The sequence below is a fragment of the Kwoniella mangroviensis genome (assembly GCF_000507465.2).
Source record: "Kwoniella mangroviensis CBS 8507 chromosome 1 map unlocalized Ctg01, whole genome shotgun sequence".
Lineage (NCBI taxonomy): Eukaryota > Fungi > Basidiomycota > Tremellomycetes > Tremellales > Cryptococcaceae > Kwoniella > Kwoniella mangrovensis.
In genome coordinates, this window is record NW_027062533.1 from 13,337,796 (window position 1) to 13,353,391 (window position 15,596).

At 45.4% G+C, this 15,596-nt stretch overlaps 6 protein-coding genes across 6 annotated transcripts; 4 read left to right on the top strand and 2 right to left on the bottom strand.

Moving 5' to 3' along the window:
* Positions 1-821: 821 nt before the first annotated feature.
* On the top strand, positions 822-3,672 carry I203_105031 (uncharacterized protein; the record flags this gene model as incomplete). Its single annotated transcript, XM_065517670.1, has 7 exons — positions 822-908; positions 983-1,613; positions 1,708-2,764; positions 2,880-3,056; positions 3,140-3,315; positions 3,395-3,419; positions 3,555-3,672. The coding sequence occupies 7 exons, from the start codon at positions 822-824 to the stop codon at positions 3,670-3,672; spliced, it is 2,271 nt and encodes a 756-aa protein (XP_065374488.1).
* Positions 3,673-3,798: 126 nt separating this feature from the next.
* I203_105032 (uncharacterized protein) lies at positions 3,799-5,943 on the bottom strand (the record flags this gene model as incomplete). Its single annotated transcript, XM_019143384.1, has 7 exons — positions 3,799-4,346; positions 4,464-4,735; positions 4,810-4,881; positions 4,963-5,023; positions 5,113-5,423; positions 5,492-5,603; positions 5,688-5,943. The coding sequence occupies 7 exons, from the start codon at positions 5,941-5,943 to the stop codon at positions 3,799-3,801; spliced, it is 1,632 nt and encodes a 543-aa protein (XP_019006433.1).
* Positions 5,944-7,084: 1,141 nt separating this feature from the next.
* On the top strand, positions 7,085-7,631 carry I203_105033 (uncharacterized protein; the record flags this gene model as incomplete). Its single annotated transcript, XM_019143383.1, has 2 exons — positions 7,085-7,351; positions 7,413-7,631. 2 exons carry the CDS (start codon positions 7,085-7,087, stop codon positions 7,629-7,631), a joined length of 486 nt encoding a protein of 161 aa, XP_019006432.1.
* Positions 7,632-8,519: 888 nt separating this feature from the next.
* Positions 8,520-9,208, top strand: I203_105034 (uncharacterized protein; the record flags this gene model as incomplete). The annotated part of the gene is made up of 3 exons (XM_019143382.1): positions 8,520-8,810; positions 8,936-9,109; positions 9,200-9,208. The coding sequence occupies 3 exons, from the start codon at positions 8,520-8,522 to the stop codon at positions 9,206-9,208; spliced, it is 474 nt and encodes a 157-aa protein (XP_019006431.1).
* A 232-nt stretch (positions 9,209-9,440) lies between these two features.
* I203_105035 (pH-response regulator protein palA/RIM20) lies at positions 9,441-13,180 on the bottom strand (the record flags this gene model as incomplete). Its single annotated transcript, XM_019143381.1, has 13 exons — positions 9,441-9,822; positions 9,886-10,103; positions 10,166-10,507; positions 10,561-10,785; positions 10,847-11,027; positions 11,081-11,159; positions 11,222-11,456; positions 11,513-11,707; positions 11,779-11,897; positions 11,959-12,130; positions 12,186-12,429; positions 12,484-12,686; positions 13,121-13,180. 13 exons carry the CDS (start codon positions 13,178-13,180, stop codon positions 9,441-9,443), a joined length of 2,655 nt encoding a protein of 884 aa, XP_019006430.1.
* Positions 13,181-13,500: 320 nt separating this feature from the next.
* I203_105036 (uncharacterized protein) lies at positions 13,501-15,307 on the top strand (the record flags this gene model as incomplete). The annotated part of the gene is made up of 6 exons (XM_019143380.1): positions 13,501-13,952; positions 14,016-14,289; positions 14,344-14,439; positions 14,514-14,695; positions 14,754-14,885; positions 15,010-15,307. 6 exons carry the CDS (start codon positions 13,501-13,503, stop codon positions 15,305-15,307), a joined length of 1,434 nt encoding a protein of 477 aa, XP_019006429.1.
* Positions 15,308-15,596: the final 289 nt, after the last annotated feature.

Below are 15,596 nucleotides of genomic sequence, written 5' to 3' on the forward strand. Positions count from 1 at the left end.
CAACAGGTACTGATCTTTGTGTTACAATCGCAAAGAAGACGCAAAGGCGTCATCCTGTAGAATTCAGAGTCGTGTTAGATATACGTTAGATATACATAATCTCGGAATACCATATGAAGTATACTTGAGACGACATGCCTGCCAGGGCATTGCTCTATCAGTTATACACAGGGGACAACCTTTCCAGGAGGGGACTCTCAGGTAATCGCTGGAAGTGATTTGGACTGCGCAAGCCATTGTTGTTGTGGACGGAGTGCAGTCGTTTCGCATGACGACTGGGACATGCACAGATATCCCGGACATTGACCTAATTTCGGTTCTGTCCAGGATTGTTATTGCATTTGAATTTATAGTTGCAGTTTGTTGGGCGATCAACTGCAAGCGTGCCTGTCCTGGTTATTGGGTTGTTGTTGCGTAATTACCGCGTCGAACATCAACAGTCATAAACGTGTGTTGAACAAATTATCTGGTGCCGAATTCTATCGATAAACTAGACATTCTTCTACATGATCAACAACAATCATGCTGGAGTCTTCCCAAATCTGCCCTCAGTACTGTGTGATACTATCGTTATCATCGACCCGTTATAAAATATAAGCTGAATCACTTGGACCATACTCAGTAGTCATACGAGTGGGATGTCACCACCTCCTTTGATCGACCGTCAGATTGACCATCAGATCACCCATCAGATCGTCCTTTCTTCCCCTTGTCTACCACCACCACACTCAATCCCCAGTACACTAAGCTCTCTCGGCGCAGGAACAGCAGTAGCAACGACCCACTACTTGCGTTGACGCACAGAGTGAGGTTTTATCAAGATGAAGTACGGTAAAGAATTTCAGCATATACTGGAGGACTCATCTTTCCCTCCTGAATGGAAAGAATCTGCCATTGAGTATGGTCGGGTGAGTCCTGCATCGAAGCTGTATCTCCATTGCTACATTCGCTTACATCGGCATCTTTGAATGTATATTGGTAGCTCAAGGAACTGATCAAAAATGTTGCCCACGAACTCACATCTATGGGCCTGTCACCTGAAGTACTGCATAAATTGTTGATCACCGCTGAGCTGGACCCGACTTCGTCGACTTATCCGGAACCACCTACGAACAGAATACTAAAAGGAGGAGGAGGAGAGGAAGAGGTATTAGAATTCGAATACGAATCGCCAGAGGGTACACCACCTACTATCCAATCCGGATCTGACCCCTCTTCATCTCGATCTCAGCCTCAAACACGAGCCAATGTACCACAGGAAGTCATCATCGATCCATTACCTGACGGCCACCCTACTTCTAACAACACTCTGCTATCCCTACCGTCCACTAGAGCTGATGTCATATCGCCAACACCGATTAGTCAGCATCATAGGAAGTTTCGTTTACGGCTGCTTCCAGACAGTCCTCAGCCTTCGACACCTTCAAATGAATTCTCACTGTCAGATCTACCACAGCGGCCTCTGAGCGTAGCTGAGTTCTTAGAAGCGCAAGAGAGACTGAGAGAAGAAAAGACGCCTAGTCCCTCGGAAGCCCAAAGAGGAAGGACGGTCATCAGACGAGCCGTCATGGATGGAAAGAACGGTGGTGTGAAGGCTGAATATGTTCTGGTTGGTGAGTCAGAGTGCAGTCTCTTTTTCCATCTGATCCAAGGCTCTGCTTATTCATATTCCAACTCTGATCTGAAATACCTTGTTCTTCCCGTCAGGTGACCCATCCAACCCAACACCTCAACTGAGGCTACACGTCCAGGCTTCTGCTTCCCCATCGCGATCTTCTCTATCCTTCTCGCCCTCCCCTTCTTCCCTCTCCACACCGCTCGAAGACACAGACCCAGATACAGAGGAAGAAGATGAGCAAACCTCCTACTCGGACGCACCTTCTGTCACGGCCACTCCCCGACCATTCAACAGACTTCGAAGCCCTATCATCCCCTCTAGTCCGACACTACAGAAGATGAAATCTGCCTTATCGCCCATCTTTGCTATTGCAAGCGGCAAAGATATAAGGGAGAGCATGGGTGATTTGACAATCGGTGATTCCATCATAGAAAACAGCCCATCTTCTACACCCAAAATCAAGGAATTCCCGTTTCCCAGTATAACATCCGAAACGCCAGATCGGACTATTACATCTTGTGACGTGTCCGAAGAGGTAATTCCCGAGATATCTACTTCGTCTTCGTCTGCGACCCACGAAAGAGACTTCATCATCCCCTTATCATCCGATCTCGAGTTTTTCCACCTTCTCACTTCGGCTTTAACATCTTTATCGACATTTCACGCCAAACAGCAAGTACTGTTCAAAGACGCAGTCGAGAATGTCTGTCAGATGATCTCATCTACAATATCTCCATCCAATTCGTCCAATGTGCAAATCATGTCTATCCCCCCAACAGCCAGTACATCCAGTTCGAGCGAATACTTCAATACCGATCCTAGCTCAGTACCGATCGTCTCGAGATATCACGGATCGGGCAAAACGTCAAAGAAGGACTTGTACATTTGGCGAGAGATATTCACTTTATGGATCGAATCCGAGATATTCGAATCGTCTGCTGAACGCACTCGAGGAGAAAGGTCTCTGGAAGATGCTGAAGAGAGATTGAAAGGTTTCGCAAATAAAGTGATTAAGCGAGGATTGGGAGATAAGAGGTCTATAAAAGGTAAAAAATCTAGGAATGCATGGGAAGAGTTTTTGAAATTGAATGTATGGTTATTGGATTTGAAAAGGTTTCAAGGTGCGAATATCATGGCTGCTAGGAAGTAGGTGATCTTCCGCTGTTAAAGAGGGGACCATCAATGCTCTGGTTTTTTTTTTCTTGTCCAGAACGTTGACATTCGGCTGACACACAGTCTTTTCATGACGCACAATCAATAGGATCCTGAAGAAACATGATAAACGTACTGCCCTAACTGCTTTAGAAGGGTTTCCGTCCTTCGTTCAATCGACCCTATCAACCCACGTAGATGAAAACGGGAATGTATCGACATGGACATTCTACAATACTTCCCTACCTCATATTTTGCTAGCTAGTCTGACAGACACTCTGTTACCGTGAGTGTATTCAACCTCATTTCGGTGTGCGAAAATACCAAACTTCATTATCCACTAACAAATGACAACGCTTGATGTTGCAGTATATTACCAAGTTTGGACGATTACGCCTGTCTGATATGCACTTCCATAGCGTTTAAGCCGATTCGGCTGGGCTGCGGACATCTCTTCTGCGTGAGATGTTTGGTGAAAATGCAGAGAGCAGGTAAGGAGGAATGTCCTTTGTGTAGGAGTAAAGTAGTATTGTTGGCGGATAAGGGTAAGTTCGATCCGTCATATCATGACTCTATATTCAAGAAAACAAGCTAATCTCGTGCATTCCGGGTCGGCGGATACAGGCTCACTAGATCTTACAGTGATGAAGTAAGTCTAACACGAACTCATTTGACGTCTGACCTATTCCACATTTTTCGCGGTTCCTCGCATATAAACTGGATGAGATACAATGCAGAATTCATATGTGTTATCCCGTGCTGACTCAACGTTTCCCCATCACAGTTTCATGAAATCCTGGTTTCCGAAAGAAGTCAAGGCTAAACAGAAAGAAAACGAGCTTGAAGTTGCTCAAGAACATGCTCAGGAAGCGGGAATAGACACTAGATGCGTTATCATGTGATTGATGAGATCTTGATATAAGATCCATAAGCGAATTATAATGGTATTTTCAGATACAGTATTACAGGATATCCTTGTTGTAATGGTATGTATAGTACATATAATGATCAATAAATATTGCATTTTCCTATCTTCCTATTTTTCTGTCCATACCTCCTTCGACTAAGGTATCCGTAGCCCACCCTTCAAGTCTCATATCTTGCAAGTCCACCTTTCCCTCTTTAAGTGTGATCGTCGGCCATTGATCGAATCCACTTTCTCCCCATCTCGAAGCTGCTTCAACAGCATCAAGAGGTGTCCACTTATACCTCATCAGGTATCCTTGAAGAGAAGATACAGATACTTTACCTTCTGGGATGATCGTCGCAAAAGTTTCCGCTAAACTGAAGATATCTGTTTGTGCGGCAGGCGTCTCTACTTCAGGAAGAGAAATCGAGGGATCAACATCTTGCTCTGGGGAGTCTATCGGAGGCTCGGCATCCGGATTGTTCTCGATGTTGGCTTTTTCATTTTCATTTTCGGGTTTGGCTTGTTCCGGTGTAAGAGGCTCACCTGACCTTGAAGTGGCGGTGATGATGGGAGAAGAAGTATGCCTTGCGTCGTAGAAATGGATAAATAGATCTCGAGCCTGTTGGCAAGTGGCATTCTTGAACTCGATCCAGATATCGCAACGCCCTGACAGTGTCAAAGGAGATTAGCCTCATATTGTTCACCCTGAAGTATATACTTATACAAATGAATTGAGCAATGGCGGTTCAACGAGAAAGTTTGCTTTTGGAAGGCGAAACTCACCAGGTCTAGCCAAAGCAGGATCAATTTTCTTCCTCCAGTTGGTCGTGCAGAACAGTAATCTCCCCTCAGAGCTCGTGACTCCGTCCAAAGCATTCAGAAGCCCAGACAAGGTGACACCGGTTGATACTGTCCCAGAAGGGGTGTGTTTCGTAGACTTGGACTTAGTTGGTTTGCCAGATTTCATATGAGAGTTTTTGATGACGACTTGTTCCGAATCGGAGGTCTCTGAGCTCTCGTCTTCTGATAGTTCACGCGATCTGAATGCACAATCGCTGAGGCAGATAAGGGTCAACATGATGGGAAGAGACTATGATAGGCGTCTCAGACAAATGATTGATGTACTTACATATCTTCCATCAACAAGATACACTTTGTAGGACATGCTTGGAGTAACGTGTTCAGCTTATCGTCGTCCGTTCTGCAATACCGTAAAGCACACTGAATCAGCTAATGGTAGAAATTCGTGCACTATCCACTCTTTTGTCTCATGGGAACTTACTGCTTAGCACCAAAATTCACTACGTGGATGTCCAGCTTGAGTTTGGCAGCTAGCGCAGCGACTGCCGAAATTAAGGAGACACCCGATCAGTCGAAAAGTCTCTCGTGTGTATATATTGTATATGTAGATCATTCAAGGGACCTAACTCACTCAAACTACTTTTCCCACTACCTGGCTCACCATACAGCAAGTACCCTCTTCGATGTGGCACACCCCTCTTCAGATAAAAATCTTTCTCAGCCAGGAACTCTTTGGCATCGTTGTACAGCCATTCTTTTTGACCTGTAGGTAAGATGACCGAGTGCCAAGGTCTGATTGGTCGATAGGACGCGTTCCCCCAGCTCGGATTGGCTGATAGTGAAGGTGTGTAGATGGTGATGATTGATCGGGTGGATATGGCGAATTCTTTGCGAGCGGTGTTTATGAGTGATGTGAAGAGGGAATGAGTTCCGAGGAATGTGCTGTGAGAGTAATATCATCAGTTTGACTGTGGACGTTTGGATGATCAATCGGAGGTTGAAAAACTCACGATAAGGTCATGACTCTACGTTCTCTGTCGTATTTCGAATCCCCCGATTGGATATCAATACTGGTTTTGACTCTTATTGTTCTACCTTTATATTTCAGTCTTAAGATAACATCTACCAATAAGAATCATGAGCATCATTCAGCATCCATCGAAATCGAGAAAGGGCCAAAAGAATCATCTGTGTTTAGGTACTTACCATCACTGGGTACGATCCTCAACTTGCCACTACACTCTGATGTATTCCCTTCATCTCCATTTGTGGTAAGCGGGGTACCATCCACCTCCCTGCGTTTGAGGTCAGCACGTTCGGATGCAGTTGACGTGCTGGATTTGGACGTTCTGGGAGAAGAGATGGTGACGTCGTTCGGTACACTACCTCCAGTAGGCCAGATAGCTTGAAATATATAAGTGAAGAATGAGAATCCTTCAATACTATCTTCGTCGGCTGTCATGATGGGAGCATGGACAGAAAGGTATTTCTGAAGTTGGAGGTAAATCTCGTCTCGCTCGTGTATTCTCGCTGTCACCGTAAGACCTATGCCAAGATTCAATTTATCAGAATTCAGAAGGAAGATCTCAAAGCACCGCTACAGGCTGTAGAGAACAGAAGCATGAAGAGTGAGCGAGGGGAATACTCACTGTTCGTCAACGCCTTGAAAAAGTCTCTAGCGGTACTTCTGGCAATTTCGAAAACACTCCCCGCTACGATCACTCGTAAGCTGTTATAAAGGGCTTTATTTTGATAGATAGCCTCGAAGATGGAGAGAAGAAAGTCATATATGAATCTGATGAGCCACATGATGGAAGGGGGTTTTCAAATAAATGGTCCACCGTTTGCAATGTTGGTGGGAGACGATTTGAAGCATGATGAGGGTATATCGTACATTGTGTATATGACTTAGATATCATTCCTGAACCATGGATTGATTGATGACTGGCCAGCCGATTACCTCGTGTTGACTGCGTGTTGATCATTGATCAAACAACAGAAGCAGACAAACACATGTGCGCTGACGCAATTTGGCGAGATCCACCATCCTTCGGTCTAAATACAGTACACGACCCTCCTTTTAGCTCTTGAATGTCACCATCAGGCAAGGTCATGTCTTCAACTACACTGATAACACGCTTTTGCCATTCGTGCCCAAGGACCGAAGTTATTGCCCAAGGACCTAAGTTATGTGATACATCACCTCGGACCAGCCATCATAGCCTCCTCCGAGGCATGTAAACAGTTTGTCGACTACCTGTCAGCACGGGTGGCGATGTGGTATGTATTTTGGTCAGGAATCGCACGGTGCAGATTTAATCTGCTTTGTCCAGATCACTACACAGTACATCCTTTCATCATCCCTGATTGATTGCCTAGCATTCGAATCATTACCCCTTAGGAGAGCCAACGTCATGTGCATGAGTCTTTTCCTCTTTGTGAACATAGGCATATATATGTCTATCTACGTGAATGGCTGACCGCCCTTGTCTCTTTGTCTTTTTGTTTATATTATTTGTCATCGCGGCAGGATCAGCGACCAACATATTAATATTGACTTTACCACTCCACCAAACTCACATACAAGGTACCATCTTATCGCCATGCTCGCACCGACCATCTTCGGCTCAATGCTTCTACCCATCCTGGCGATGGCAGAGGTGATGGCGAAAATCAAAATCAACTTACCGGACTCATCGACCTATAGAGATTATTACAATTACGACGACTTTGTTTGGGGAGGTGACTCGAAAGAGATCGAGTTTAGCCAAACTCAAATTACGGATGAGTTCGCTATCAAGTTCAAGTGGATTACTTGGGCTGATACTGGTGGGGATTATACCCATGGTTCTTCCGTTTGGAATATGACTGTGAGCTGTTGAAAGTGTTTGACCGTTCACAGTGTATGATATGACATTACTCATTAATTAGTGCTACGCCCAATCGACCGCGACCTATATCGGCACGGCCGAATGGACCTTGTCTCAAGATAAAGAAAATCCCATTACTGGAACGGCGAACAGTCCAGGTAGGGTATGGTGTCCTGCCGACCAAGGCGAATGTAGAGACGGTTGTGTAGATGTCGATTCTGTAAGTGTTGCCATACAACACAGTACCGAACCGTCATCGGCTGGGATAAGGAGGCTCTGATCCTGTTTTGCGTATTATACCACTTCGCTCAGGCAAAAATCCCTACTCCAAATACTAGTTAAGTCCTATATATGCAGTATGTTTGGTACTTTAGTCGATAGAATGTTCATATCTGGCAAAAGTAGCGATTTATGTACTTTATCTAGCACATGTAACCTTTCAAAAGATATTCCCGTGGTATGAGATAACCAGTATTCACACAAAATGAGCCTTTTAGTTACAGTAGATGCCACTCTCGTACATACTCCACTGCATGCATTGATCACGCTGTCAATTCCTGTTACGACACTGTTCAAGATATTTTGCCAAGAATGGCAAAAAAATGTACAGTGTGACACCTCATCTGAAAGGAAGGTCATGCTGTACAGTACATATAACTTACATCCATTTCTCCATTAATGAAGACCCTTGGTGATAGAGTCGCTGGTCCCCACCTGTCGGAGAACCACACATAACCCCTTGTTTTCCAGAGGGCTTGACGAGATGCACATATCTCTTCCAGAGCACAGGAGGGGAGAAAGCCAACTCTATGAACAGTTGCTATTGGAAAGATCAATCCCTATCCTCCTGGAGGAGATCGATAATAGGGTCGTTCTCCTTTATTGGTCTCCTAATTCATGAAAACGGCACTGCATTGTATCCTTTGTTCGCCCGTTCCTGATGTTGTAGGAGCATATGATCTGGTCGATGATGACTGGTCCAGGTGAAGAAAGGTATAAAAACTAGACGAAGGTACGATATCATCCAATTGTCGATGCGTACTTACCAAATTGTACAGCATAATATCTCCGAGAGATTCATATTGTACCCCCCGTATAACTTCGCCTCACTCGATTCTTTCTGCCATTATTGTATAGATATAGTATATCTCTATATAACATAACAACCATGTTCTCTTTACGGTCTACGATCGCATTTACTTTGCTCTCATCTCTCCTAGTGACCAAAGTGGCTTTAGCAGGAGACAGCATCAAAGTCAAAATCAACTTACCTCCAACTGGTGAATATAGAGATTGGGAGAACTCTTCCGATTATGTAGCCGGAGGTGGAAGTAAAGTACATACGTTCAACAGACAACAAATCCAAGATGATTTCGCTATTAAGTTCCATTATACAGTTTGGGAACCGATGGAGGATGGTTCAGATTATAGACATGGTAGCAGAAGATGGGATATGACTGTGAGTGAACCATTTCAATACTGTACTGTATCACACGCCGTATAATATACAGTACAATGTGCTATGATCAACTTGATTCTTATGAAAACACACTGACTCGATTGGACTTTATTCTACTGTGACAGTGTTACGTCAAAGCTACCGATACTACCGATACGCTCATACCTGAATTCACCCTTACCGACGTATTGAAAAACCCCATCGAAGTCAAAGTTGGTGGCCCGGCCATACTTTGGTGTCCCGCCGATCAAGGTACATGCACCAAGAAAGACTGTCAGGTACCCAATATTGATTCTACAGTGAGTCAAAGCTGATTCCAGCATCGCGCTGTCCTTGATTCTTTTGTTCAAATGCTGATTGATTTACTGGACTGTACCTGACTGAAACAGGCCGCATAAATCGTTGAGTAGTAATGTACAGTAGCGCTTGCACGCTTTTGAGCGATTTGATTACGGGGGAGACGATTGATGCTTGAACAATGTGTGCATACAGCCCTTTAGATATCGGTGTCTGTCTGTATGGATACCTGAGTCATGTGTTAAGTTGCAATGCAGTTGATGAATGACGAAAGGATGCACAAGTACAAGCTGCGGATGAGACAAATGCAATACATTCACCTAAGTGCCACAATTACACAACACCCCCACCACCCCTTCTCGTCCCTTGACTATAAGGATTCTTCTCTGCATCTCCTATTGGGCCCCTAATCGCAGCAGCAGAAGCCCTGGTGACTCGCCGTGGTGTTGAGCCAGCTGGAGGAGGAGGGGCAGAGCGAGGTTGGGTTTGTATCCCACCTGATCGAAGGATGGGTGGAGGTGGAGGCGGAGGTAAGAAATCTGAGGAAGATTGCCACTGGCCTGACGAGGGATGCGCCAGGGAGAGTGTCCTGGGTGGAGAAGGCGGTCTTTGCTGTGAGGGCTGAGGGACAAACCGTTGAGGTGGTGTGGGCGATTGAGAATGTGATGGAGAATGGTCTTCAAACGAAACATTGTGGAATTGTTGCGTTATTTGGCTATTTATCATCAATCAGCTTATTATGACAGTGAACTGGTATGGAAAGCGGATCCAGACTTACCCAATGTCAACTCTCCTAGAATTCAAGAATTGAGTACATGTCCCTTTGAACTGATTCAACATGTCCGCAAACGAATTATAGAACTTGATACCTTCTTCGGCATTATCGACGATTTCTCTCCATTTCCAGTACGCCAGATCCATATCTTGCAGCCGCCTCTCACGTTCCTTGACTATTGGATCCTCCTTCCGTTCAGATATGAATGATTCGTTCTGGCCCTGTCAAAGCACTGGTGTGTCAGCTGCAGAGATTTTGGTTCAAAGCCGTCTATCCAGCTTACCCGGATCTGTTCCAATAGCGCATTCTGTTCACTGCCCTCAGCTTCCATCTCTTCTCTGATCCTATCGTATTTTTCCAAATTTCGTCCGAAGAGATCTTCGAACCATTCCGTCTTCACATCTCCTGTTCCACCGTGAGCCAGTCGAGTAGCTTCAGTCAGCACAGCTGGGCGGATGTCATCAGCTGCAGCTATATCCCTAGCTTCATTCACCAGTCTTGCTCGGTGGGCTATACGATCGTCCAAACCTTCCAATGACGCTCGGATAGGTCGTACCGACGGAGGAAGGGATGAATAGCCGTTGTGGGATGAGGAGGTTGAAGGGACATAGTCGTTGATCGCATCCTATGTAAAAGGTCAGCTTGTGATTATTTCACGAAGCTGACAGAACATCTCACTTCTCCACCGGCAAGGATGTCGATCAGCTGACCCCACTCTTCCCACTTCTGTCTGACAGTACCGTCACTTGCTGAAGCCTGTTTGATGGTAGCATCGTACTGCTGAGCAGTAGCTATCAATGGCTGATTAGCTATGTGTGACGGTGGTCGACCTGACTGAAGTTCAGGTTGTCGAGAGAGAAGGGTCTCATTCTCGGTTGCTTCTTGGTCGAGTATATCCATGGCCTATATCTTATGTCAGGATTGATGTAAAACGGTTTTGACGGATGTATATTTGGTAACATACCTCATTCAAGGATTGGGCGTTTGCCTTGGACAATCTCGCTACTTCAGTCAACAAATTCCTGATTCTATCAACTCCGCCTGCCGAATCCACCTCTTCCGCTTTCTTGAGCAATGATGGGGGTAGACCCACAGGTCGTTCGAGCGCTTGTATCGAACCGGGCAGGTTAAGAGATTGGAGTGTACTATCGGATGATATGAGCTACAAATGTCGCAAGACGGCTAGCTCATGACTCACCTAGCGGCCACGCCATCAAGCTCTTCTCTTTTTCCATCTAGCTCTCTAACGAGAGTGTCTTTCCTATCATCATATATACCTATTCGATTATGTCTCAGCTTCTGAAACCCTATTACTTGGTCCGTCAGTCGGTCTACTCACTCAAAGCCAGATGTACACCATATGGTACCAAAGCGCTAAACAGCGCTTGCATACCAGCACCTCCACCCATCAACCAAGCGATTGGATCAGACACTTCAGTCGGTATAGATATCTTGATCATACCGACTCCGGATATAGGGGGAAGCTGGTTGGCAGGTGGAATCGGACAGACATATACCAGGTCGTTATCTCGTACCGCCCTCTCCAAGGACGATTTGACAGCTGATTGGAGGTTCTTCAGGGAAATGAGCAAGCCAGCATGGCTCAGAATCCTGATAGGGGATTACTTACTTTCAAGTCTGATAGCACCGAGTCCGCTACACCTTTCTTACCAGCTTCAAGACCCTTTTTAGCCAATCCTTCGGCAACTCTCAATCTAGCGATTTCTTCACCATATCTGCTCTTTTCTAAATCCTCTTGACTCAATCTATACTGCGCGGCAGCTTCGAAATGACATTGTTTCACTGTGATATGAGCGATCCAATTCTGTTATATCAAGCCATACGCTGTTTTAGTAAATTGTCAATTGTACATGGATAGCATGGGGTTGGACGTACAGCAGGGAAGGAGGATGAAGATGGATAATCTGTGCCGTTCATCGATGTGAAAGCGGCTTTATAGTATTCTGAGACTTTCATCGAAAGTTTACCTATCAACCCATTCTTGTATGTGCCCTCTGCTCATGTCGTGAGAATCAGCTTACATGCGAGGCTGAGGCTTGGCGACAGCTGACTCACGTAAGACAGCTTGCTGCCAATAACATTCCTGAGCTTCTCCGAGTACAAATTCCTTTATTGTCGCTAAGAAAGACTCCGACATGTCGTACCCTGCTGCATGTGGAGACGAGAGCTCAGATTGTAGAGTTGGTAAGATATTGTTGACTAGATATTCTAGTACCCCCGCTGCAGACTATGGGAGTGTGAGCAGGCTGGAACTGCACAGCGCACATGATACCAGAGCTTACTGTAAGGTATCCCAACGCTCTCTTGATTCCCTCCGCTTCCGCTCTCCTCTCAGCAGCAGCCATCGAAGCGTACAATGCCGCTATGTTGAATAGCACACTGGCCCTTTCGAACGTTATCGATGCTAAAGAAACAGGTGCATCGGGTGATAGCGAGTATGTGGGAGGGAAAGGCAAGTGATAGGTGAATTGCAGTGATATGTCGGAGGGGAATTTAGTGGATAGGAATGCCAACTGAGCATGATATCTGTTCTCATACTCGTTAGCTTCCTCCTCTTCTAGGATATATTTGAGTACATACCTCATTAAGCCTCTTACAATCTCCGGGTGTCCCTCAGCTTTAGCTTCCACCCACTCTTTCCTCATCGCTACTAGAGCTTCTACATCTTTCTTGAATGCCTCCGGGTGAGCATCTCGGAAATGATTTGATATCCATGTCAGCAGATGCTGGGAAAAGGAAGGAAGGGGAAGTGCACGCTTGGCCGGCACCGGAAGGAAGTTGGACTATACAGAGAGAGTGGTGAGCTGAGTGTGCCCGCTTCCATGTCACGGATAAGCTCACCATTGTTTACTTGTATATATGTGGGATTATGTACAGGATCACAGTGTCGGATAATGCGAAGATGAGTGGAATGAAGGATGAAGATGAATGCCGAGTGTTGTTTTCGTCATGGTCATGGACATGCATGGTGGAGTGGAGGTCTGATCTGGGGAGATGAGAGTGGCGGTCAAAGGTCACAAAGCAATCCCACCGTTCGACCTGGGTGGACCCTCTCAATCGCTCGCTCTTCACACAAGGATAAAGGCTTGGCCATGATTCAAACATGCTCTGCAGTTGCAGCCTGCATACGGTGTCGAACCTGATCCCCATCTCTACGCTAAAGCTGTACGAATGGCTTCCACAGGGTTGCCTTCAGTGAGACGGATGGGTTAGTCACCACATTGACATGCTTTCTTACAGCTTCGTGTGTTGAGTCGCCGCTCTTGGGACCCTTCATCTGTGCTTAGGCTGCCTCGTTATGATCCAGAGATAGCATGCATATGACAGGAAGGTCACTCACTGAGTTCTGACGCATATTCAGGTGGCTTCAATCGTTCGGTTCTACCCATTTAACGCTGGCCTCGACCTCCCTCCACTTTTGACTTCCGCTTTGCTTTCATCTCAAAAGGCCAAAAAGTACGCGTCAACATTTTCCACATTTCCACATTTCAACACTCCAGACAGTTCAACCTGACGTTATACATTCCACGTTGAGACACCCTTCATCTTAAGCACCTCGTCTGCTTGTGAGGGACACAGGGGACAAGATCCAACAAGATGTCCCAATCTCCACTAGCACGCACTGCTCGTCGATCACTTCCAGCATTCTCTCACGCCCCTTCTAGACTATCCAAATCCCATTCGTCGAGGGACCTAGCAGAGATCAACGAATCTCCAGCTCCAGCTCCTATACCAACTTCTTCTTCCTCCTCGAGATTATCCACTCTCAGCCAAACTCAAGATACTCCTGTCAGACATCGAACACCCAATAACAATAACAACAACAACAACAATGTGTCATCACCTATGACGCCCAAATTACTCTACGCAACTCATGCATTGTCTACACCTCCTCAGAGTCTCAGTAAATCGTCAAGTATTCCGTTCGATATGGCTGCTTCTGCCCGAGCGGCCAAGAGAGCCGAGGAAGATAGAAGACTAAGTACACCTTCTATAGATCATGCCAGGAGTAGGAAGAGGTTTGTAAGGAAGAAACCTATCTTTCAGAGGTAAGCTTGACGCAATACACTTTGAAGTTGTCAGTCATAGCTGATCGATATTCTGAAATACAGGATAACCTCAATACCTGCTACAATATACGATAAATTCGCTTCTGCTTCTCCTCAATCGATATATGATATTCTTCCTGACGAGCATCTGGCCAATCCTATCTCGCTTACAATACATACCATCCATTATCTATTGGTATATCCCTTCTTCGCTCATCGAGACGAGTATGAAAGTGTCCTCAGAAGCGGGAGAGAGCCCAGTGGAGTCATGGGGCGATGGGACAGGTGGGAGAATGAGGGGAAGAGTCAAGGTGTAGGACTGATAAGCGGCTGGTCGGTAAGTTGTACTGCGGGCCATAGAATAGTTCGATTGCTAACAATTGCCGAATAGAAATATACACTACTCATCCTTCTTCTTTTATTATCGATCGGCAATGCAGCATACCTCTTCACGAGATTCAGGACATACGATATGCAACTTCGTTCGGTAAGCTGGATGTCTAAAACACCTATCTCCGTCTCAAGCAGCTGATATCAGATTTACCAATTCGTAATTTACAGGGATCAGAAACAGTCCATTCACCTCACGCCTCTCCAGTTCCAGCACCCAAGATCAAATCGCAGCCAGAACAAGATCAAGACGTGTTTGCTTCTTCCTCTTCCGGTCGTGCCTCCAAGGCTGGATTTGACAAGTATGCCAAGATGATAGGAAAGGCATTATGGTTTATTCTGAAATTCTCATTGTGGGTTCCAAATGCAGTCAGCATATCTTTACTACGTTAACACACGTATATTTTGCAGCTACTCTATATTATCAGCATTCGGTAAACCTCAAAAGGATGCACCTAGATTAGCTACTTCCCTTGGATCTAACGATAAGATCCAAAGTCTTAGGGTTTGGGATCCACCCGAATTTTGCTTAGCCTTATTCTGGTGAGTACCCTTCAACGACATAGACACCAAGTCTACCGTAATCAGTTGTATAATCGCGTCGTTTCGTGATACGGTCTTCACCATCATATGGATTTGGGCTGATATCAATTTCTATGCACAATAGCGCATTCCCACCAACCTCCCCTTTACTCACTCATCTACTCGTCCCCCTTCATCCACTTTACGTTCCCCTCCTTCATCTATCCACGACTTTCCTCTTATCGCAGCTCGCACAGTTCTACTCTCAGCTGGTGAAAGATCAAATGTTACTCAGTGCAGAGGTGATGAGGGAGTACGATCAGAGGTTCGTATATAAGAGGGTATTTGCAAACAAGGTGGATAAATGCGTGGGAACGAATGAAGGTGAGTGGCATCCTGCCAGAAATAGGAATAAAGTAGAAGAAGTCTGTAAGCTGATGTAGCATGGGTTCTCAAAGCTGAAACCATTTGGTAGCATGGATAGACCAAAACTGCGTTTCGTTTCCCTGTCATTTCAATTAGTATTCGGTTCACTCAGTCTCAGTAACTTCCACTCCAACGATCAATCATGTTCATACTTCATACAAACATTAAAATGCATCAAGCACATCATGTCGTAATATACAAATCAACATACATCCCACCCTCATGGTGTCCCAAAATCATCTATAGCATGTTATCGTATACATACTTAAACACGCTACCTGTCATTACAATCGTGTTTTAATCGTC